The sequence below is a fragment of the Perissodus microlepis genome, chromosome 8 (genome assembly GCF_051167445.1).
Source record: "Perissodus microlepis isolate ML-2025 ecotype Zambia chromosome 8, ASM5116744v1, whole genome shotgun sequence".
NCBI classification, from domain to species: domain Eukaryota; kingdom Metazoa; phylum Chordata; class Actinopteri; order Cichliformes; family Cichlidae; genus Perissodus; species Perissodus microlepis.
The window spans coordinates 10,394,603-10,419,372 of NC_140468.1; the positions used below are offsets into that span (position 1 = coordinate 10,394,603).

The 24,770-nt window shown below is 38.0% G+C and overlaps 1 protein-coding gene across 6 annotated transcripts in view; it reads right to left on the reverse strand.

Annotated features, from left to right (window-relative positions):
* LOC146381424 (receptor-type tyrosine-protein phosphatase epsilon-like) overlaps nucleotides 1–24,770 on the reverse strand; it is a 62,972-nt gene continuing 38,202 nt past the window's right edge. For 3 of the 6 annotated variants that reach the window (XM_084937444.1, XM_084937445.1, XM_084937446.1), the window contains 19 exons: nucleotides 17,019–17,096; nucleotides 16,319–16,409; nucleotides 15,768–15,841; nucleotides 12,256–12,392; nucleotides 11,314–11,404; nucleotides 9,938–10,014; nucleotides 9,758–9,794; nucleotides 9,553–9,650; nucleotides 7,840–7,959; nucleotides 6,556–6,719; nucleotides 6,124–6,259; nucleotides 5,842–5,991; nucleotides 4,917–5,010; nucleotides 4,646–4,722; nucleotides 4,384–4,518; nucleotides 4,042–4,167; nucleotides 2,129–2,280; nucleotides 1,851–1,986; nucleotides 1–1,724 (listed from right to left, as the gene is read on the reverse strand). In XM_084937444.1, the coding sequence (XP_084793570.1) occupies nucleotides 1,650–1,724; nucleotides 1,851–1,986; nucleotides 2,129–2,280; nucleotides 4,042–4,167; nucleotides 4,384–4,518; nucleotides 4,646–4,722; nucleotides 4,917–5,010; nucleotides 5,842–5,991; nucleotides 6,124–6,259; nucleotides 6,556–6,719; nucleotides 7,840–7,959; nucleotides 9,553–9,650; nucleotides 9,758–9,794; nucleotides 9,938–10,014; nucleotides 11,314–11,404; nucleotides 12,256–12,392; nucleotides 15,768–15,841; nucleotides 16,319–16,409; nucleotides 17,019–17,091 (2,043 nt within the window). In that variant the 5' untranslated portion in view covers nucleotides 17,092–17,096 and the 3' untranslated portion in view covers nucleotides 1–1,649. Of the gene's footprint in view, nucleotides 1,725–1,850; nucleotides 1,987–2,128; nucleotides 2,281–4,041; nucleotides 4,168–4,383; nucleotides 4,519–4,645; nucleotides 4,723–4,916; nucleotides 5,011–5,841; nucleotides 5,992–6,123; nucleotides 6,260–6,555; nucleotides 6,720–7,839; nucleotides 7,960–9,552; nucleotides 9,651–9,757; nucleotides 9,795–9,937; nucleotides 10,015–11,313; nucleotides 11,405–12,255; nucleotides 12,393–13,623; nucleotides 13,669–15,767; nucleotides 15,842–16,004; nucleotides 16,124–16,318; nucleotides 16,410–17,018; nucleotides 17,097–24,770 lie in introns of those variants that run through there. The other 3 variants (XM_084937449.1, XM_084937447.1, XM_084937448.1) reach the window with 3 other exon arrangements.

A 24,770-nucleotide genomic window follows, 5' to 3' on the forward strand; every position in this document is an offset into this window, starting at 1 on the left:
GCATTTTCAGAAGATTTTAATATTGCAATTTGCATTTCAAAGACACTGAGAGTCAAAAAAGGGATAGGCCACCCACAGAGATAGCAAAGGCAGAGCTGTAGGTTAAACAGACTCTCCTCGAGTTTCTCAAAAAGGGTGCACGGACAGAAAAGGAGCCATGGGAAAAATAGACTTGGGTTGTTTCTTGTGCTTAACCTCACATCTCCCACAGACATATACATTTAGCACACGAAAATATGACCAATCACTTGACAGGTTCTTGCTGTTCAGCGAATTTCACAATGTTAGCACTTTGTCATGTCAGCCTATATTTACATACAGCATCAACAAAATTGCTAATGGAGTACCAGATGGATTTACCTCAGAAAAATGCACAGAAAAGCTCAAACATTCAGATACTTTCAAAAGACTCAAACTCCACTGGACAGTTTTTATTTAAAACATTCTGCTTCCTCATTTTCACCACTGTGCCAAAACAAACCAATGGAATCTAAAAGATGTCAAAGAAGCAGACGTAGATATAATGGGCTGTTTTTGTTTCTCTGGCATTAGACAGGCACTGAAGCACCACACTGGTATATTGTGGTTTTTGCCATTACAGGACTCAGGATTAATGATGAACTTCTATTACTTCCCTGTATTGTGACTGTGCATCGTAAAATTATACTGCAGTTACTACATTTGGAGACCACACTTCCTGTCTTTAAAAAGTACATATGGCACTAATTTGTGTAAAACTCTAGTCTAAAATACAAATAAAGCAGTAAACATGCTCTTCAGTATTACAGGTTCTTGGTAAAAGGCTTAGTTGTGTGCTTGTTAATGTGCAGCCACTTTAGCAAAATGCTTTTTGCTGTCTACAGACAAAAGGCAGACTCTAGTTATGTTACATCCATGTTCACTGCAGTTACACGACCTTTTGAGGTACAAAACATTAAAGTTTAAGATTCTGCTACGTCTGTTGAACTTTTGCCTCAGTCCATATTTTAAAAAAACAAACTAAAACCTATGTATCGTCACCTCAGCCTTTGGTGCGTAACTTTATGCCCTCTGCATTATGGTTGATGTGATTCATTCATTCATTTTCAGACACCGTTTCCATTGGAAAAAGCATCACAATCGTGATGGCCATGTAGCTCGAGGAGAATGAAAAACAGTTTCAGTATCACCTCTAATCTCAGAAGTCATCAAAATGAAAGAATGTATGTGTACAATTAACTACAACATAAAACAAATATTAACATTCCTGCCATCTTTTCCAAATAAAAGAAAGGAATGTCATTGTCAATACATAAATACATTTACAATAACTACAACTTTTAAAAATATTATGTGGTCAATCCAAAATAACACAAACATTTAAAGTACAATATTATACAACAAAACTAAAATCAGACTCTGAAACAACACTTCATGACGAAGAAATGATCATACATGTTGTGAAATATACATTATTAATCTAGCTTTTTCATTTACAATTCTCATCGACTGACATACCATATATTACAGCGAGAAAGGAGCTGGAGTTAATGGTAGGACAAGTGCATAGCAAAATAGAAGATTATTTTAACCAAGTTAAAGAAATGCATAAAACTGACAAACTGGCTTTAGAAAACAACATTTAAAAACCATGTTTAAGGCAAATCTCATCATTTAAAATTGGCATAGTCTGAGAAAATGTCAACAAAGTCTTGTACCACCCTGTAGCAGAAGTCATATTGTTCCTGTGGGACGGAAAGAAAAACAAAAAGATGGTTAAAGACGGACACATAATTGCCTACAAAATCAGCGACACTCGAGCTAAAGCGAGACATTTTTCTAGTGCTTTTAAATACTTGGGAACCACTCACCACTGTTTGGACCATGTGAGGCCTCTGCATGCGTAAACTCTTCACAGTTTGAAACACGTCCAGCAGGCCTTCTGCCTTGACTCGCTCCAAGATATTGCTCAGTGCAATGAACGTACCTGTTCGCCCTGCACCAGCACTGCAGGACACACAAAGCACGAACAGTGTTTGCAATGAAAAAATCCTTCTATATTTTATATTGTCAGATAAAAAAGAAGACAACAAATGTGACAAGGTAAGTGTATATAATATTTATATGAATAGAGTTCTATGTGTTGTACCTGCAGTGTACAACAATGGGGTGGTTCCCAGACTGCTGCTGCTGTTTCTGCACTGCGGCGATAATGTCGATCATGCCTTTCCCCTCGGCCGGGATTCCGATCTCTGGCCAGCCGTGGAAGTGGAAGTGCCTGATCATCCTTGTCTGCTTCTCCTTTGAGAGGAAACCCACAGGCGGATGAGAGATCATAATATCGTTCAAATATGATTTATTAGCAGCATATGAAAGCGTAATGGCAAGTGTGACGTCAGTACAGGTTAAACGTGCAGCAGACGAGTGGTGGACATATGGGTGAGGCCCAGGGAGGCAGGAATGTACTACAAAGCCTCTGGGAGGTGAGGCGGGTCGAATTAAATAAAATATATGAGATGGGAGGCTCCCGCTTGATAACCCTAAACACTTCCTCTCCTCATTTTTCCCTCTGGTAGCCCAGAGAGCTCGATATACTCACTTAGAGATTTGTTGTTGTTAGACAATTGTGTTAGAGCCTGTCTAGCTTTACAAAGATAAAAATACTTTCAACTTTCTAAAAAAAATCCTGCTTTTAACTCATCTTTTAACTAACACTGTACTAAGCAACTAATCTGTAATTTCAACTTGTTGATATTTTTATACCATTTTCACTCACATCTGTAGTTTAAACGATTTGAAAATCATTGCAATACAGCAATTTAAAAAATATATAGTACACCCTTATTCAGTTGTAAGGTTTTATGTATCAGGACATAATAGAAAAAAAAAACCCTTGTCCGTAAGAGGCTTGAAAATCGGGTAAATTCAAGCATACAAGACAAAACATCAGCAGGGATCTTAGGTAAGCAGCTGCTGCTGGGAAGGGCTATAAGTTCATTGACAAACACTAAACTACAGTCAAACTACAGATTGCTACTGTTATTGGTTTTAGCATTTAAAACACTCGATAAATGAAACGAGACAATACATAGTTTGTCCACCAGAGGGTACACACGTATTCTCTGTAATTCATAACTCGTTGCGTCAATAAAACGGTATTATTTTTAAACTGCATCACTATATCGTCTTAGTAAGGACCAATGAATAAGGCATGTGAAACAAATCTGTTTGTTTCACGTCTGTAAAAGGTAAAAAATTATCATCAGATATATTGACTTTCTTAAAAAAAAAGAAAGAAAATCACCAAATCATTATCAGTATCTATCTGTTGAACTTTAGATCACAACATTCAACACAGCCACCAATCTTCCCACCAGTGGATCTCCCAGCAAATTCATAACATGAGGACATCTGCCCAAAAGCTAAAGCTGGAGCCACATTAGCTCACGCACAGCAGATATTCTAAAAGTGATTGGCTTAAAAAAATCATACAGAAAGTGTATGACTGATGACTAAGAACCATTCTGAAAATGATTCTTAGTTATTTTACCGACTGTTTCTACAGTTTGGCTTAGTTTTCTTTAAATGACGTGGTGTAAATAACGTGGTAGTGTTCATCTGAGGTCCTATCTGCCTAATTTTAAGACGTGCTAATGACTAGATGCTTTTAATTATTTATTTTTTTTATGTTATATCCTGATCGTGAAATTGCAGAATTGAAAGTGTGTACCTTCTTTTTCAAATAAGTGTATGCCTTTGTGCACATTTTACATTTTTGGGGGGTAAATTTAGGAGGGAATGAGGTGGTTCTGTTTTTATTTGATACTTTGTTGTTTAATTGGGTAAGAATTCAGAAGTTGTAATGTAGTTATTTTATATTGTGTTTTTTTTTATGTTGTGTTGTGACACTTGTTCAATTTTCATATTATAAAAAACAATTATTTTATATAAAGGAATTGCATGAAGGATCAATAAAAGCCTTTATTTCATGATAACTGATAAAGACGCAGAGCAGGCGTGTTACATTTGCCTGTATTGATAGGACAGGTTTAATTTGCTTACCGGAACAAAGGTGAGTACCAAGTCTCGTAGGCTAAAGGTTTCACACAGGGTGTCTCCCTTTAGCTCTACTGTGTAGTCTCCATAGGAGACTGAGTCCTCTGTCGGCCAGTACTGGCAACATTTGTCCTGCAAAACAGATGAAAATTTGTTTACTCACAGCGATGAATAAAAGAAACTGCAGTTTAACAAGTTAAATACTTCATAAATATGAACTTAAATAAATGTACAGTTTCGTGACAAAGGCAGGAAATCAGAACTGGGATGTTTTATGTTGTGTATTTGTTGTGTTTATTAAAGCCATCAATCATAGTTGGCTTGCAGCGATTAGTTACTGCAGCTTACCTGCTCCCTCTCCTGGAGCTCAGTGAGCATGACTATGGAGTGACATTTCCACTCCCACACCATTCTCCAAAAATCCTCCACTGTGTGCTGCAGAGGGCCCTGTGTGGCAATGTAGTAGTCCTTGTGTCTGTAGCCCTGAGTCACATCAAAATATAAAGGACTTTATCAGTATAATATAAAGCTTCATCGGTACAATTATTTGTGTTAACACAAATACCATAAAACCTCAGAAAGAACAAATTAGGAAATACAATATGCTCACATCTATAAAAGACGCATTGACATAGTCTGTGTACTCTTGACCTCTTCTCATGGAAAGAATTACTCTGTTGAAGTCATCTGAAATGGAAACAGTACATCATAAACACGCAGATTAAAGCAGCTCAAAAACATGTTTACATTAGTAGTATGGTATTGTAAGTATTGCAAGGGACAGGATTAGAAAAACATTCTAAAGGCAGCTGCAGGCAATGTAATCTGCAGCTCGAAATTTGACATAAGTTGGTTATTTATATGGATTTCATCTTACTTACAGGGAATAATTTGCAGAACTCTGTTCTTCTTCATGTTGGCTGGGAGGTTTCCTGTTCTCATGTTCTCTTTCATTATGCGCATGTTGGTCAGTTTCTAAACAAGGAAAATCTAAATTTTACAACTTTATAAAATATTCACTGTCCTTTGGTTTATGAATCAAAACAGGGGAAATAAACTAAGCTACAGTATTGATGATAAATCATAATGACCATTTTGTAGCACAATTGAATTCTCATACAGCAATGGAGGAATGTATGCAAGTCAGGTTTATATGTGCAGTGGTGTGCTGATTTCTTTTTTTTCTTTCACATATTTCAGATACGTTTAGACAAAGATAACCAAAGGAAATAAAAAGGCAGTTTTACATCATGATTTCATTTATTAAGAGTAAACCAGCTATCTATGTGTACATGTCTTGTCTAAACCTAATAATGGGCTTTGACCATTTGTGATCATTTGCAATAAGTTGGTCTTCTTTGCTGATTTTGAAGAAGATTGGTTTCAGATCATCAAAATTTGTTTGATCTGTTTGATATGAAACATGTGACAAATATGAAAAAAAAAAAAAAAAGAACTGGGGAAGAAGCTAAGTACCTTTTGACTGCACTATATGTTCTTAGAAGTGATATGACAGAAGGGGATTGAAAAATCTAGAATTTCTTTTGCATTGATTATTAGTGTATATTTTTAGTGCCTGCATGGGCAGGTTCATAGTTCCCAGAACCTTCACATGCTTCATAACATTTATGAAAAGTGTTTCAATAACTGACAAATAAAAAGCTTAATAAGTTAAAATGACTAATAAAGAAACAACTGCATTTTCGTTAGGATTTCTTCAGAGATTTCTAAGTTTAGTCTGTAATATTGTGTGAGCGTTTGTTAGATGGGATCCTTTATGGGTCTGAATGTAAAAAGAGGTTCTACCTTAAACTCTTCCTCCAGGCCAATCCGATCACCATCATTAAAGGTGTTGTGCAGTTTCTGCAGATGACCTTCCAGAGAAGAAACATCCAGTTCTGTGTCTCCATAGAGGTAGTATTCAAGCAAGGCCTGATAGATGAATGAGTACTGCATCTGGAGTGAAAATACACACAGATGAAGTTGCAGTTGCAGATGATTTACTGTAAAGGATAATTCACATGTCCCACACACATGCCAGGTGTTAGCGTTACGTCATGTGGCTAACATAATCCTTCTCCAACTCACATCTGTCTGAATGAGTTGTGAGCGCTGCTCTCGTATCTTGGAGACAAACCCAAACACGTCAATTTTCTGCTCTGCGTGCATCATTTCAATCATGGCATCTATTACAATGAAGGTTCCCGTCCTCCCAACACCAGCACTGGAGATGGAAAACAAATGACACACTGAGTGAACCATAATCCTCAGCTGACACTAGCACGTTAACAGACATCAGGAGGGAACAAAGCAACATCTGTGCTTGTAAACACATGTATTGCTATAGTCACTCCAAATGTTTCCATCTTTAGCAGAGAGATTGCTTGCCCACACACATACAAAGGGGATGTTTAAGCATAATACACTGATCTCCATAGAAACAAATTGGATAATTAAAACCATTAGGAGTAAACAGTAAAATACTGAACATTAGGCTACATTAGCTCAGCTCTTGCATACCTGCAGTGGACCACAATGGGCCCAGCGAAGTCTGGATTTACTGACTTGACCTTTTTGAGAAATTTGAGCATTCCAATTGGGGAGAAAGGAACTCCAAAGTCAGGCCAGCTGGTGAAATGGAGCTGGGTGACCAGGCGGGGAGTCTTAGCGGCGTCACTGGCCTGCTAAATAGACACACGAGGGGGGGGAAAGCCATTATCTCTTGTTGGTTGAGCATTCTGTTGAATATCATTATCAACTCTGTCTTACTACCAAACCAGCTAGGGAAGCAAAAACAAACCCAATAATTGTTCCTCTAAGACGAATTTGGGCCAAAGTGGTCCGACTGTTTGACTTCATATTTAATGCATGATCTAGTATTTAGTAAATCCTAAAATTATATGTAGGTAAATCCACCCCTACTATTGGAAGGAATGGCTTAATAAGAGTATTAGAGTTTGGGGGGATTTATATATTATAATGGTGCACTGAAATCCTTTGAAGATATTGTGCAGCAGTCTGGAGTAATTTTAGTTTTTCATATACTTGCAGCTTTATCATTTTCTGTTGGGGATCTTTGGATCTGTTACACTGGCTCCAAAAGAAGTAGAATGTCTGGATAGAGTTCTACTAAGTTATGGGAAGCGTCATAAGGCTTTAGTGTATTACTATGTTGTTTCAGCATATGGGTAACAGAACCATGTTACCCCTAAGAATACTTGGGAAAACTACATTAACATGACATTAAATGGTTAAGAGTAGTTATTAAGTATATCAAAACAATATCACAAAAAGTAAGTACAAATCTTTTCCAGTTTCATTTGCTACTCCAATCTGTTAGCGATGTAAGTCTCAAAAGGGGAATTTCATTTATGTTCTGTGGTTGCATGACAAAGTTTTTGTGAAAGTGTTAAGAAAACTGTACGTGAGATTTCAGTTCCCAGTACCACTTAGCTCAAGATTGGTTGTTTTATGGGATTGGTAAATCTGGATGGGTGGTGATAAATACAATATATTGCTGTGATAATGGATGGATTCTGGTTTATTATGAGTGGTGAAACTTTGTTTAATTCTAGCCAAGTGTTGCTGACAAGTGCTACTATTGAGTATCATGTATTGAGTTTAATGACTAGACAGGAAGCTGTTAACACTAACCAGCGTCATGGTGGCAACTGATTTTATCCATAGTTCCGGATATATTTGCTAAAATTTTAAGCCAGCTAAGTCTAACTGGACTATCAGAAAAAAATAACCACGATTTATAATGTATGCATACTATGTGCAAAGTCAATGGTCAAAACTTACATATTGCACACAGAACTTGCGTATGGTGTAATCCACCAGGACAGTGAAGTCATCGACCGCTACCCTCACATTTCCGTAAGTCCAACAACCCTGGTCTGGCCAGTACTGGTAACATTTGTCCTGCAGATAGATGATATCCATTAATATTAGTATTCATTTTTTACTGATCTACATAGCAGAATTGATTCTCTGGCTTTTCCGTTTTAAATATAAAGCTGTGTCTTTGTAAGTGGTGCAGTGATGGAAATTAACACGATTAGCATGTTTTTGATGGCAGGAGAAAACCAAATCTCCCAGAGAAACCCGGTTCAAACCCAGGACCCTCTTTCTATAACCATGGAGACGCTGTGCTGTAAATGATCAAAGCAACTGTCTGTGACACATCTAAAAGAGTTTCCTTTATTAAGACAAACGGGTAACTTGCATGACTTCCGTCTGTAAGCAAGCAGTTAGTATATGAGAGCGGTGAAACCACTCCATATCTATTTTTACTTGATACTACCTTGGACGACTTTATCACACGTTATACGACAGCTGATTTGAACACATTAACACCCTTTTTAATACTTCCCTATTTTTATTGATCCTTTGTTAATAAAGTCGCCTTTGCTCACAGTAAAAACACTTCAAGTACTGTGCTGTGAAAAAGTATTTACCCGCTTCCTGATTTTAGTGTTTTGCATATTTGCCCTACTTCAGATCAAAAAAATCTTTAATGTTAGACAACAATAATCCAAGTAAATACAAAATGCAGTTGTTAAAATAATGATTAAAACCTCATTCCATTTATTAAGGGAAAAAAGCTATAAAAACGTACCTGACCACGTGTGAAAAAGTAATTGAATCAAGAAATTCCTTAAATAGAACCTGTTTAATAAAATGTGGTACGCTGAGAGCATCATGCTACGATCTAAAGAAACTCAAAGAACAAATACAAAATAAAGTCATTAGCATATATCAGTCTGGAAAAGGTTACAAAGCCATTTCTAAGGCTTTGTGACTCCAGTGAACCATTATTCACAAGTGGAGAAAACTTGTAACAGTCATGAACCTTCCCAGAAGTGGGTGGCCTACCAAAATTACTCCGAGTGCATATCGCAGACTCATCGAAGATGTCATAAAAATATCCCGAGCAACATTTAAAGAACTGCAGGCCTCACTTACTTCAGTTAAGGTCAGTGTTCAAGATGAGGGAAGATATAAGAAAGACACTATCCAGTGCAAACTTTTTGTAAAGTTTGTGTACAGTTACATATTATATAAAAACATTGCAGCATTTTCTAAGTAGATCAACAGTCAAACATTTCTCACATAGAGCCAGGTAGGTTTGGATAGCTTCATTAACTCAAAACTACATTTTGTATTTAATTTTGTTTAATATGGAAATTTGTTTGATACGAAACATGTAAGTGCAACAATAAGAAAGTAAATAAGAAATCAGGAAATCAGGAACAGGGAAAATACTTTTTCCCTTAACGTGTAGCAGAGAAACAGGCGTCAGACAAGATAACATCATCTGACACCACCTTTGACCACAACCAATGAAATCTATATTTAAATGTGCTTAAGGGAAACTTTACTTTTCACTTCCCTTGTCCAAAATGCTGTTAGAGACGAGAGTTGGTGGAAGAAGCAAACACTGTAGTTATAGCTGTAGAGACCACATGACAACTGAAGCACTGCACGTTATGAACAACGTTTAAAATCACTTACTTCTTTTCTTTCTTTCAGATTTGTCAACATAACAACGGTTGATACTTTCTGCTCCCAAATCATCCGCCAGAAATCTGCTACGGTGTCTTCTTTTGGACCTAACAGATCCCCCCCCCCAAGAAAAAAATTAAATTAAACCACAATTTAAAACTAAAAATATATAGAGAGATAATTATGTCATGTTTCTAAATGCCCTATAGCTTACCTTGTGCGCCTATGAATTTGTTCTTTTCCGTGAAACCCTATTTTTAAAAAAAATCAAAAATAAAATATAGGATTAATAATCTTCACTGTTTTTCACCTGAAATGGTAGAGATCAGACAAGTATTTAAATGCTCAAGAGTTCAAGCTCAAATTCACTATTTTGGCACAAAAAAGGACTCACATCAATGTAAGAGCCATTCACATAGTCTGAACAGGGATTTCCCTCCAGCTCTGTTAACACCACTCTAGAATGATCATCTGCAATGAAAAGTACCACAAATTTAGCAAAAATGTAACTTTTAAATCAGTTTACAATGTGTATCATTACTACATTATTAAAAACGATTATAAAATATATATATTGAGAAATATAGTTTTGCTTTCTTGGAGATGGCTGGATGAGAAGATTAAAGCATGTCTGTGCAGTCTGAAGCCACAATCAGCAGACTGTCTGACTAATTTGGCATTAAGCCTTTAAACAAGCAGTAACTTCTTTAAGGCTCTTCTGGTTTACTGTCATTTGTTTACACTATTTGTATATATTTACAGCAGACCCGTATTCCCTTAAACGTGGAGAAAGCTGAAAATACTGCACTCAGTGTATGTTCAAGTAATTCCCAATGTCATCGTTTTAGTATTTGGTCTCTATTTAAAAAGGCCTGAAACAGTTTTCTCTCAGTGGAGTCTGTTGAAGTACAGTGACCTGAGTGTTTTTGATGGAATTGGATGTTTTGGCTCTGCAGAGACAACGCAGCTGCTTGTTGATAGCACAGAGACATACTGTGATTACTGATCTGCAGAGCTAACACAGCAAGGACTATATGAAACGCTATGACATAAGAACCGTAGAATGTAACCACCTTTGTTCTTACAAATCTGTTTACCACTTCACCTTGAAATTAAGTAATTATTTATATTTTATACAATTCATCTGTGGCTCTTGGGCAAACCTAGTCTTATTATAAATTCTATAAAACCTGTATTTCACAAATCTGGCTTCCAACAATCACTAATCTGTCATTAACGTGGTCATAGCTCTGACTGTGTCAGCACAGCAGCCCCTCCAACCTGCTGTTCAAACTTTCAGTTTGCAAGGTGCAGCCAATCATAATACAGCTGGGTGGGGGGTGGAGCTACACCAAGGCCAAGCGTAAGATGAGGATTATTCTGAAGAGTCCAAAAATAGAAACATGGCTCTGTAAAAGTATAGGAAGTATATATTTCAAGTCTTTGTGATAGGGTGACTAGAAGGTTTGTATTAAAATAAGTGGTAGCTCTTGCCTTGAAAGCAAATGAACATGTTTCCATGGAATTCAAACCATTTATTTAAGGTGAAGAACAGTTTTAAAAAAACTTAAACCGTGATGCATTGTGAAAATACAGCAGAAACCACAAGTAAAAAAGATTTGAGATGAAACCACTTCATTGCAAATGCACACACAAACTCTTCTGAAGAATCTACTGTAGCAAGGGAAACAAGAGTATTTGAGGCATGTGACACATGGGACAGGAAGCTTGTAGGTGTGACTCAGAAAACTGAACAGAAAGTATACTCACAGGGAAGGATGTTGGGGTATCTGTTCTTCTCCTTATTTTCTTCCTTGTTTGCTTCTTCGTATGTCCCTTGGGGATTACCCCCTGGCAAGGACTGCAAAATAAAATGATAATTTTGAATATACGCGCACATAATGAAAAATGATTCGTCAGCAGCTCACGGCCAGTGCATTGTGTTCTGCTCTATGCAAGGCTTTGTTCAGCCTTAGTGTAGGCACTTCCTCTGCTGCCTACCATAAACAGTTCTCCATTAAAAGCTGAGAACTTCAGCTTCCTCTGTCTGTACTGATAAACCGTCTAAATGAAATCGTACTTCAATGTGTTAACATAAAGCATGAATCATACTCTTTATTTTGACGCAGATTCTAAATCATAGACACAAATAGACAAAGGGGTATTTTTCCATCTGTGTGGGTGTATGTATCAGACCAGTATCAGATCAGTTATGTGTCAATGGAGGTGCAATAAATAAAGCTCCTGTAGTTTTCCCTGAACAAAAATACACATGTAAGTCATGGTTTTGAACTCTTGCTCACATATGAACATGGAGAACATTACAGTTATGGGAAAACCCTTTCAGTCCAGTTTTGGATAGTTTGTGATAGTTTTGTTGCCACAACACAGATATGACGAAGTTTGACCATTGTAAATAATTTCACACAGTGTGAAGGTTTAAAATGTAAGTAACTAAATTTCACCGGTAAATCATGCATAGAATTAGAGGTGGGGAGGCACTTGTAGTGTGTTTAAAAAAGGAAAAAAGTGAACCAATATTTCAACAGTCCTACAAATGCACATGAATGCACCATAATAGCCCTGCCTCACATGCCTGATGTAAGCATCACTCTGATTGTTTAAACCACACAAAACTGCTTTGTGACTACCGCTAACTACCGCTAATCTAACTTCCAGGAAAAAAAAAAAAATAGAAGTGGGGCGGCTTACATTGTACTCCTCCCTGAACAGCTTGCCATCATCAGCTGAGCGGAGCCTGTATTCCTCCTCTAGGTGGTCAACTGGGATGGGCAAGTATGTCTTGGAGGCAGAAGAGGATCTGGGCAGAAGAACCACCGTCTGTTGCTCTGTGGGGAGAAGAGACAGTGGATTTATCACCCAACCTAAGCTGATTTCTTTGTTTGGTTTTAATATTTTGCCGTTAAATTATTTGTTGTGTTCAAATAAAATTTACATTAGCATCATTCAGCTTAGTATTTAAAAGTTGTCCGCTATTAATAAATCAAATTGGTGTCACTGTGATATTTAGCTATGTTAAATGAGTAGTTGAATGTAATTCAATGCAAAACATTTGATTTGGTTTATTTAGAAAAGTGGTTCCCAACCTTTTTGTCATGTGGCAAGGGAATCATATCTCAATTACTGATTTCACTTTAGGGGGTTACTTTGCACAACCTATATAATATTGTGCAATATACTAGTTTCATATGTTTTTTTCTACAGTTCACCTTATGATTACCACTCTAATTTTATCAGTAACTTTAGGCAAATCATTGGTTTAACTAATAGCCAATACTTTATTTTATCAGATCTCATTGGCTAACTATTTTGACTGTCTATTAGCTACTTTTAGACACATGCTGTAGCTACTTAAACACTTTAAATAGCTAAAGCACTTATTTGCTAGTGTTACTTCCATAATTTCAATGGTATACTAGCTCCTTTTAGCTGACGTCTTGAATGTTTATCTATTAGTTGCCTTTAGCTGACTATGTTGACAGCTTAATTATTAGCCATGCATTTCAGCTACTCGCTAACGTTATTTTCAGCTGTAATTTCAACAATTTGTCTACTTCTTTGTGGTATTATGACCATTTATCCACTCCTTTTAGCTGTTTAGACTATTCTAGCCTATTAAATAGCATTACATATTCTGAAGACTGTCTGACGCTATTTAGTAAAAGACTAGACTAGTTCAGTCTACAATAGCGCACCTTGGGACTGAAGCATATCTGGTTGGGAATCACTGAATTAGTTTACTGAACTGCTTTACAATGAATCAAAAAAACAAAATCATAACCAAACTGCTTTTCACCCATATGTGATGCTGGTGCGTGTTTGCTAAACAGGAAACAGAGTGCACGTACTGGATGATCACCACACATCAGACATTAAAACCCAAAAAACCCAAAAAACCCAAAAGGAACCCCAGGGAGAAACCATTTACACCATCCCACAGGTTTGCCAGCGCACTGGCAAGGCATTCTGTTAGCGTCACAATTTGCAAAATACGAACTGGAAAAGTACTGAGAGAGGGTTAGTAAAAGGTTCCTGATACTGCCACCCTGTATACTTGACCTGGTGGTATAATGGTGTATAACGACTCAGTACTGTGTCCAAGCTCTAAAACATAACACACACATCACATCACTTGTAACACAGACATGTACAGAGGTCAACACAGCACTGTGATCAAGCATTGCATTTCATTCATTGTGATAATGTAATCCTCATAGATGTACTGTGTACAAATAAAAAACTTGTATGTATATACACTCAGAGGCCACTTTGTTAGGTACACCTGTTAAACTGCTTATTAACAAATATCTAATCAGCCAATCCCATGGCTGCAACTCAGTGCATTTAGGCATGTAGAAATCCTTAATACAATCTTCTGAAATTCAGGAAGAGCATCAGAAAGGTGATTTCGGAGATTTTGAACGTGTCATGGTTACTAGTGCCAGATGGGCTGGTCTTTTCTCTCACAACCATCTCTAGGGTTTACAGATAATGGTCCAAAATAGGAGAAATTATCCATTGAGCAGCAGTTCTCTGGAGTAAAATGTCTCATTAATTCAAGAGGTCAGTGGAGAATGGCTTGACTATTTCAAGCTTATAGAAAGGCAACAGTAACTGAACCACTTGTTACAACCAAAGTACACAGAAGATCACGTCTGAACGTACAAAATGTCGAACCTTGAAGCAGCTGGACTACAGCAGCAAAAGATCATATACAGTGTCACTCCTGCCAGCTAAGAACAGGAAATTGTTACTACAATTCACACAGTCTTACCAAATTTGGACAATGGAGGATGATGAGTCTGGACTTCAATGATATTCGGATGGTAGGGTCAAGATGGCATAAACAGCATGAACAACAAACACAAACAACAAGCATGTATCCATACTGCCTTATATCAACAATTCAGGTTGGTGAAGGTGTGCGGGATATTTTCTTGGTGCAGTTTGGGCTCCTTAGTACCAATTACCACTAAAAGCCACAGTCTGCCTGAATATTATTGCTGACCATGTTTATGCCTTTATGACCACACTGTACCCATCTTCCAATGGCTGCTTCCAGTAGGATAACATGCAATGTCACAAAGCCCAAATCATCTATAACTGGTTTCTTGAACATAACAATGAATTCCCGGTACTTAAATGGCCTCCACAGTCACCTGATCCAAATTCTGTAGCAAACGTTTGGCATATAAGAAACAGGAGATTCACATCAGCCAAAAAGTCAACAAAACTGTATGATGCCATCAGCACGGACCAAAATCAAAATGCTTCTGGCACCTTGCTGAATCTATTCAATGAAGAATTAAAGCATTCTAAAAGCAAAAGGAAGTCCAGCCAAAGACTAGCAAAGTATACCTAATAAAGTGACCAGTGAGTGTATAATGAATGTAGACAACAATAAGCGATAAAATGTTAAAAAAAAAAAAAAAAAGCAAAAAGCGATACAGTGTATATTTTATAGTTTCATTATACAGACATATTACTTTAATTAATCAATCTTTCAAATCGTGTAGAATTTAGAATTAAAAAGCAATTAAGTACTGCACTTCCACATCGAGTCAAAGTTTCAGTTTCATATAAAATACTTTTGTAATATGACGCCGTTTCATGTTTAAAATTATTGTGATCGGCAGCAAGATGTCAACAAGATATAACAACAAATTTTGGGTGTGATGTGTATTTTGCTTCCCCTTAGCTCAGTGATATACTATTTCCCATTTGGATAAATACAACATGCTCTCTACATTCCTCTGTAGCGTTAGACAAAAATATACTTCCAAAAGAAGACTGAAACATGTTCAGTGAGTTCAGAGAGTTTCCTGTAAGAGCCGATAGCTCCTGTCATGTGGTACTTTACATGAAACTATTATGATGTCGCTACAAGTTGGCAAAAACTGCTCAGAGAGAAGAACTACCCTTTGTACCAATAATGTTACAAACTAATCTTACATACGCTGTCAAAAAGCTATACAAAGTGGTAAAGATAATAGAGCATTTTGTTTTTCACATCAACCACAGGAAGTTTAAAACAACCACAAGGCAATGGTGGGACAACCTGCATATACAGTTACAAATATAAAACCTCTTTGCAGCTCCCTATCGATGCATATCTTAATCTCTAGCCTGTTTTTCACTTTAAGTTTCTGTTTCTGTGCATCACGTTTTAACTCTACAACCTGCAATGTGTCTCACAGTGTTACCTTGTTCCTCCAGGATGCCATTTGGTATCTTCTTGTCAACTGTTGTGACTACAGCTTTCCTCTGGTTTTTTAACCTGCAAGGAAAAGAACAGAGACGTTACCGCGATGTAAAACACAAGAAAAGATGATGACATGGTAAAATCATCTACACTGTTTTCATTTAACCAAAGTTCTTCATTGTAGTTAAATTATAACATCTGCCAAAAAATAACCTTGAAAAAAAGCTATCCAACCTACCATCTGAAACTTGAGAAGCTATTTTTTCTCATTAGCTGATGTCAAGGAGAGACAGAGTTGTAGTCTGAATGCGGTACAGAATTTGTTATTCACTCTGTTAAGTTGCCTACTTCTACTGTCACAGTCTTTTCTGTTCGAAGCATGAGAGGGAGTCAGCCTACAGCACTTCCTGACGGGGCTCCGCCTCAATGACTAAAGGAGGAAGTGTTTGTCACCGGAGCTCTGCCCCTGAGCCTGGCTAATAGCCAGTGAGTGAAGAGCAGGGAGAGGGATAAGGTGAAGTAACTGAATCCCAGCAGGGTGGGAGTTTTTACCTGAGGAAGTACCAGGCTAGTAGTGCGATGATGAGCACCAGCAGGGACACAACCAGCACAGTGGAGATGATGTATCGGTTATCTGTGTTTGCTGTTTAAAGGAGAAGGAAAGTCAAAGCCAGGGGTCATGTAACACCACCAACAAAGAAACAGGAAGAGGCGGCAAGACTGATAATATATGTGCCTGTGTGCGCAAAGGCTCTGCAGCATTCATGTGTGCATCACATGAACTCATCACATAAATACTTGATGAAGCAAAACACCTCCAGTAAACTCTTGTGGCCACAGAGCTGATTTAATAACTGGCCTTAGCAGTATTTTGTCTATAGAGATAAGCATCAGCATATTTCACCCTCCTGGAGTGTCGATCAGAAAACAACAGACTCTTAGAGTGGCGACTCAACCAAGAGTCACAGCCACACAGCCGACCATTATCTGTGTTTATAAAGATGTACAATAAGCCTTAAATTACTGTCCAGGGTTCCTGAAGTTCACTGTGATCTGGTAATAACAAGGCTGTGTAAGAAAAAAAGGCTATTATCAAGTTGATGCCTGCATTGCAGAAGATGCATTATAATTATATCTTATGGAAAAGCACCGAGTGCAGTGTGTGGGGATGGGATCTGGTCGCTGTCACAGATTGTTGAGTGCTGTGCAGTCTCACACATTAAGGTGGAAGTGACCTTGTTTGTGCTCTTACCGTCATTACTGTTGTTGTTCACTGTTGTGGAATTGTTTGCTGTTGTTGTCGTGACAAACAAAAGTAGAACCATTGTGACTGCAGAAAAACAAAATGAAGACGGATATTAAATTTAGTGCCAGACATGCCTGCAAACTCAAGATTCATGTGGATGTGGGAGTTGGATAATATCACTATTCAGAGGAAACAAAAGCCATGGTTGGTTGATATGAGGCTCATTTCTTTATTCATGACCGTTGCTTTCAGGAATGTGCTCATCGGTGCAAAGTTCGCTGGGACACAATGGAACAACACACTCATATCCTGGTCATTCATTAGTGCTGTCATAAAAACCCCAGTGTAATGCCAAACATGTCCACATGGTGGCACAATAGACCAGGGTTTTTTTTGTTATTGTTCTTTGTTGTTTTTTTTAAACCTGGTAAAAAATAACATAGTTCCTTAAGCAATAAAGCATCCAAAGGTAATACACAGGCCAAGGAAAAACACATCCTTTAAAGCTTTCATTTAAAGTAATTTCATATGAAAGGGGTTTTACATGATGGTTAAGGTTATGACAGCACAATTATTACAACCATTTCGACTCATCAATGTATTTTCAGATTAGGAAAGTAGTTAGTAGTCTTAACAACTGTTTTCCTTTGGCAGCTTCCAATGCAATTCAATTCCAGGATATACCAAGAATAGGGCTTTAAAGTTAAAGAAACCTCCCACAGTCACACCCCATGTGTGCCAGCAAAAGCACTAGATGTCATATGACGTTGAGCTATAAATGAATGTCCTATCCAAGTTGAGAGTACGATCACGAGGCATGAAATCAAGCAACGCACACCAAGAGGTTTCACAAAAAACATTAGATACTCTTCCTTTTGTCACCTTCACTGCTCGCAAACACAAATGTTTGTTCAAATTCACAAATATACAAGACTTGCACACACACACAGATTTTTTAGATTGTCCTTGTACAGTGACATCCAAGAGTCGCAATTGAATGATCTTTTTGCCGTTCGTAGATCGAACCAGATAATTTAATTGATTCTAATGTTTGAGCAGTCAGGCTGGATTCACATCGGACTGATTTAAGCACCTCTTTTAAAAAAAAGGAAAGAAAAAAGAAAAAAAAACTACTGGTGGGATTTAAAAACCAATAAGCCTTGAGATGTTTGCACCTTTAAAAAGATTTTTTTTTTCACCAAAGCATTCCATAAGTTGGAGTCTCAGCAAAGGGCACCAACACAGAGCTTCTATCACACCATAATGAAGTGTGCGCTTTCTCTCCCCAAGGCTGCAGGTGTGCCTGAGAGAGAGAGAGCGTATGTGTGTGTGAGGTGGAGCTTTGCAGCTGCAGTGAAAAGAAAACCCAGGCCAAGTGCATAGTCAATGAAGACACTGTGTTGAAGCCTCCACGCTGTGCCGCAGTGTCCTGTAATGGGTCCAGGCAGGACACCAAAGGAATGCGGAGGCAGCAGAGCAGAGACACCGACCGCAGTGGGGAGAGAAGGTGCAGAAGGTCCAGGTCAATAATATTTCCTGGAGCAATTAATAAACCCTGACATGTCAAGCCCCTGCTCTGTGGGGAAGACTGATGAGAGAATTCTAATGAGAAAAGAGGAAGAGGAGGAGCCCCTCCCCACACCCGTTTCTCCAGCTCTGTCTTTGCTCTTATCCTCCTCTTTAAGGTCTTCTCTGCAAATGTCACAGGCTCGGATGAGGGGGGAGGTTATTGAGTTGAGTTTGTACAGTGTGTGAATCCTTGGGGTAGGCTTGGTGTATCTGTGATGTGGAAATAGATTTGTAGCACCATTTGGGACTTTCCTCTACACAGGCTGCACTGAATTTTATGTATCCTGCTTCTGTCTGTTTGTGTATACGATGGCTCAGCAGGGACACCCAGCGGAGTGCTCACAGCCAGGCCTACGGCTGTGTCTTGTGGTTAAGTGTTGCTGCTTCTTCTAAGCTTCTCCCAGTTCATGGCTCCCGTATCATCTCCAGAGATGTCACCCTGTCGTGTTTTTGCCTCCAACCCCCTGTGTGACTCAACTACTCCTTTGGGACTACATGCTGTTCAGCTCCTGCTTTCCAGCTTTTCCCGTCTTGTCGGTGCAGTGGTCTCCTGTCTGACCTCATTAGCATCTTTGAGGAGATCACCAACTTCCTTTCCTCTCTTTTTGTGAGGACGTTTCTCACACTATTATACTATTAATAACACTACCCACTATTACTCTGGATAGCTAACTCAGCAAAAAACAGCTGTCCTTTAGTTAGGGTCAGATCCTAGTCAAACAGTTATGATCACATTTTGTGTGCTCTCATCTGAGTATTGTCCTTTGTGCATTTACCACTCAGCAGCTAGCCACCAACCATTAGCCATAAAGAAAATAGGTCATGGGAGATGGCAGCTTCGGGGAGGGGGGGGCATCTTTATTTTATAATAGGAGACATGTCCAACTAGCTTTGGGGAAGGGGATTGTCTTGGCCAGCTAGACAGCTACTCATTTCAGTGGCATGCATGACCCAGGTTACCGAAGCATAGAGTTACCTCTGTGGCATATTTGCTTATCCTGGGCTACAGAATGGAAGGCATCAGCTATAGAAAAGGAACAACTTGTCTAGATGGGATGTGATGAAAGTAAAGGATGAGATTTCTAATATAAATCAATGCAATATTAGTTAAGCACCATCTGTGTATGTGCTGGAATACTGGAAAAAGAAATGCTTACTATATATTATGTATATATATCTATGTATAATAATATCATAAAAATAAATCACATTTTATGCTTACTCTAGTATGTTCCATTTATCCTATGACTAATCTGCGCTGCTTTACCACACATATCTTTTAAAAAAGATGAATGCTACATATAGTGGACTGGGCTAGTGGACACTGACAGGAAAGATAATGATATTGCTCATACTCTGACAGAGTGCAAAGGCTGATTTCTGGCTCTAACTCATGTATCTTTCTGTGGTTTTGTGCAACTACAGGAAATTTGTTTAATATGAGGCACACTATATGAGAGTAAGTTAAAGAGAACATGGAACATGTAATTTACAGAGAAGTTACAGCACAGTCCTTTAGGGAAAAATGTCTTTTTTGCGTTCTCTCTACCACAACTGAGCAGGGAAACGCTAAACAAGATTTTGTGTTAACGGAACTATAAATTTACCAACTTGATTTTGGGCAAACTTAAATACAAAAGACCCAAATTTGACATTTCTCGTAAAAATCCTGTTAGGAAGGAATTACTTCACAGCTGAGTTGGTTCAGGCATCTGCTTTGAAGGCTTTCTAGCAACATTTCTTTAAAGATTTTTCAGGAAACTCTTTAGAGAGACTACATATCTAATTTGGTCTTAGAATGCCTTGGGATCTCAGGAGGAAATGACAACCATTGCTATGACACAATATGTCTGAATAACCTCGCCTACAGCACTTTGGTCAACCTGTGTAGTTAAATGTGCTTATAAATAGATTTACTTGACCTGACTATTTCCTGTATATGTTCGTTGCCATATAAGAAATCATTTTATCATAATACCATAAAACTGATTCACCTAAAAGTCACCACTATGGAAACTGTTAGCAGAGACCTTTGGCATATGGTGTGCACTGTGTGAGTCACAACTGATTTGACTGATTATACCCTGCTTCCTCTGAAAACCAGCGTACTTCATAACATACGCACACATGCCCAGATATCAGTAAGACAAATCACACAAATATAAAGAACAAAGTCAGGCCACTACAGGCTTGCCATTGCATCTTCATTCTAACTCTAAAAATGAAAAATGAAAAATGTAAGGAGGCCCCCTGGTTACATGAGTGGTAAAAATATTGTTGTGAGGCAACAAGATCAATGACTCCTGGCTATGAGCTAACAAGGCGTGGGAACGTGATAGCTGAATTGCGTTCACATCTTAATAATGCATGGCCACAAGATACAGATTCTGTTGTTTACAGACCACAGCAGGAGAGCTCTGTAGAGATAATATCGCGTGAAGCAAAAACATCTTGTGGCGACACGGCAATATTTTCCTTATTCATGTCACCAGGGAGGTTTTGTAAAAAGGCGATGTGGGAATTCTGAGTCATGGTGAATCTATTCCCAAATCAGTAGTCTGATAAATGTTTTTCTCTGACACAGTTGTGTTTTGGAGGATGAGCTATTGCTCTCTGTGGAATTGTGTTTTCCTTGTGGTGTGCTCCATGTTCTGTCATTCTTTCAGTCTAGGTTAAAAAAAAAAAACACCACAGAAGTGACATAATGATACCCCTGGTCTTCCTTTGTCTCACTAATTAGCCCTAGGATCTTAACTGTCAGAAAGACAAGCTTGTTACAATTAGAAGATAAGACAGAGAAATTGGCTGTCCTTGCATTTGACAGAAACGGTGTTCTCGGGACTGTCAGTTCTACTGAACGTGGCTTCTCTGGGCACAGAGTCTCTCTGTCCATTCAGATACATCAGCTTGGGAATTCAGAAAATGGGTTGTGGGTGTAGGGGTGATGTGACAGGCTGAAGAGGCGGGAGGTACACTGTGTCCTTCGAGCAAAATAATGCCAGACTGTTTACCCTTTAGGCCACAAGTTTTTTTTATAGCCAAAACCTGCAGGGCAGATTATTAAAAGGGGAAAAAAGTTATCTCAGGCCTTCTTTTTATTGCTTCCTGCACAGTCCTGCTAAACGTAAACGTCATCAACTTATGTATAACTCAGAAATGCCCTATTTAAGACTACATTTTGGGAGAAAATTAAACAATCAATACCAATCTCATGTCTGTCAGTTAATTTAACCTTCTATCACAAAAGTTAGCTTAGCTATAGACAACAGGAGAGACACTGTGCACACCATGGTCGTGCAGGTGCTAGTGTCGAGCCAGCCTGTACTTCAAGAGATTTGATAACCAAACACCACACAGTAGATCAAACTTTGTATCCAGCAATTTCACCAGATTTTTGACACAAAATACATGAAACATCTTCAAGCTTGAATACAGTTATTAGACATAGTGTAGCTTGGACTCAATGTAAGTAAGCATGTAGATAAAAAAATGTAAAAATCTACATCCACCAGTTGAGTCCAACTAACACAATTTTCTACATCCATGTGGACATTTGCCTGCCCGATGGTGTTTTCTTCTGACCAAGTGCACTTGTACACTGAGATTTTATTTTACAATGCAAAGTAAGAAAGCTCTTCAGGTATTGTTACAGGAATGTCGCCTTGTCCCTGTTGTCCACAGCTGCTTTTGTACGTGTCTGCATCAGTGTACAATACCCACTCTGCTATCTGTGACTTCACACTTAAAACAAAATCTCAAACTTCCTACTAGAATATTAACCTGTGTCACAAAATATCAAAATATTCATTGATATTTATACTGAATGTACTCATTTACACAATAAATACGACCATAAATATAAGTAGGTAATACTTTCTTATAATAAATTCTGGAATTTAGAAATCAGTAGAGGTCTGTGCTGGATGATAATAAAATAAGTAAATTATATGCAAATCTGCAGAATAATGCGCTTTGGGTTTTTCCTCTGTGCATGTGTTATTGTGGTAAAAAAACATCACTAATACAGACGCGGTTAGCAGGTGGCAGTGCCAACACACTTAAATTGTGGTTGTTACGAGAATAAAAGTGATCAGGTGACTTTGTGCATTTTCTTTTTTAGGCTGCTCTTTTGCGGTAGTACCACAACAGAACTCAACAAACACTATTCATCCAGAAAGCTGCAGGACCTGTCCTGTGTGACATGCTGTGGTTAGTTCTGTATCTGTGTAAAGTTTTTACTGTAATATTTTGCCATCGGGGCAGAAAGGTGCAGAAAAAAGGAATAGGTGTGAAAATAAAGTCCTAAAGATATTGCAAGTTGTATGATTATGTTTCGCGGTGTTTGTGGACTGAAACCTAGAATAGTTCAGCTGCTCTATCGATTTTAATCATTTCCTAAAATGTTTATTCTGTAGTGACATCCCAGCTTTTGGTGAAATGCAATAAAATGTTATGGTGTTTGGGTACCTAACTTATAGAACGTCATAAAGCCCCCTAAATGTGCAGAATGCAAGTGTTAAATCAACCAGTTTTGACCAGAAAACACGGTCAACAAGTTGACACTTTCTATTTGAGTAAGTCGGCCTGTGACACGTCTCGCTGTCTCTGTGGTCTCAGTCACTGGGGAGCTGCAGTGTATAAACCTGGGCTGGGTTAGCTATTTAAAGGACAGTGCACTACATTCACAGCATTGACAGAGGAAATGGTGCTGGAGTGTCCATCTGTGCGCACAGATGTGCAGAGGCTTCTCGCGCAATGTAACCTAGTTACACAAGCTTTTCAATGTTTTTTTAAACTTCTGCTTCTCTTTGCTTTCAAGACAACATACAAGGTTTTAAACTCTGACTGCTTCACGATTTACTCCATGCAAATGTTTAAAATGAAACTGCAGGAGCCCGGTCTTCTCCATTTCTGACCCATGACTTCTCCATTAGAATTCGGTATAAGATTTCAGTTATTATACCACCAGTTTGTTTCAATATGTATAAAGGTGTTGTTCAAATTGTGTTTCCATGGCAACCTGATCAGCAGTGCTGCCACCAGCGTGGCACCTGTTGGATGTTGAACATGTACGCTTCATTTTTTTTTTGTAAAGAAAATAAAACCCTGCACAGAGGCACTCAATGAAAAACTGAAAAGCTGATGTCAATCCAGCCTTTTGTTTCATAAAGAAAAGTGCCTTTTAGTAAAAAGTGTAAGACAGAGTTTTAATATTTAACATGCCCGGACACAATTCATGACCCTAGTTATGGGCCCTTTTATTTCTGTTTCATATTTATTTAACATAAAAGTCTAGACACTGATTTACATATTTGCCTGCAAGTCTTACTAAATTACACAAAATCTCTGTCAGTTTTCTCAAGACTCCTCCAACATGATCAGGAGTTAAGCAACCCAATCTGGCACAAAGGTACATCTTAGGCACTTGAAGGTTCTTATCCATAGCAGATATTATAACATCATCATGTTGCCTAGCAACCACCTACTACTGTGTCATGTTATAAAAACACTGTATTGTCATTTATCATATCGCATTTTCATTTCATGGCAATAAAATCTCATTTACACCCACAAAACTTGAATATTATGATATCTGATATATTATTATGCCACCACATTGCCTGGCAACCACATAACAATGGTTGAAAATTGCTAAAATGATGTTTATGTGGTAGAAGAGGGCAGGATCATTTACTAGTAAATGAAAATATTCTGATTCTAACTAGAATCACCTTTCATGTGTGCTAAAATGCAAATTAATAGTATTTTAATGAGGTCAGGTATCAGTCAGTAGAGGTCTAATGAAGGCTAATGAAAATTAGAAAACTGGGGGAAAAAAGTTTCATTTACTGGGTGTAAATTTATCTTCATTAAGTTCTGTTCTATACGGAACTTATGATAAACCATACGTTTATCTGATTCCTTGATCAGCTACAGATTCTAAGTCAATTAAAAGTTGAACATGTGTCAAAACTGAAGTATAACAGCATGAAAAAGGGAAAATGGTAAAGCCATTCACCACACTACTGGTCCTTAAAGTATGACAGTCTAAAGTTGCAAGTGTTGCAGCACATCTAAAATCCAGAAAATCCACAAGGGACCCACCCAATCTTACATCTTCACTCCATCCGAGATAGAGTTCCTTGCAAGATTACCAGCTTTAATTTACTTTTTATATAAATGAATAAA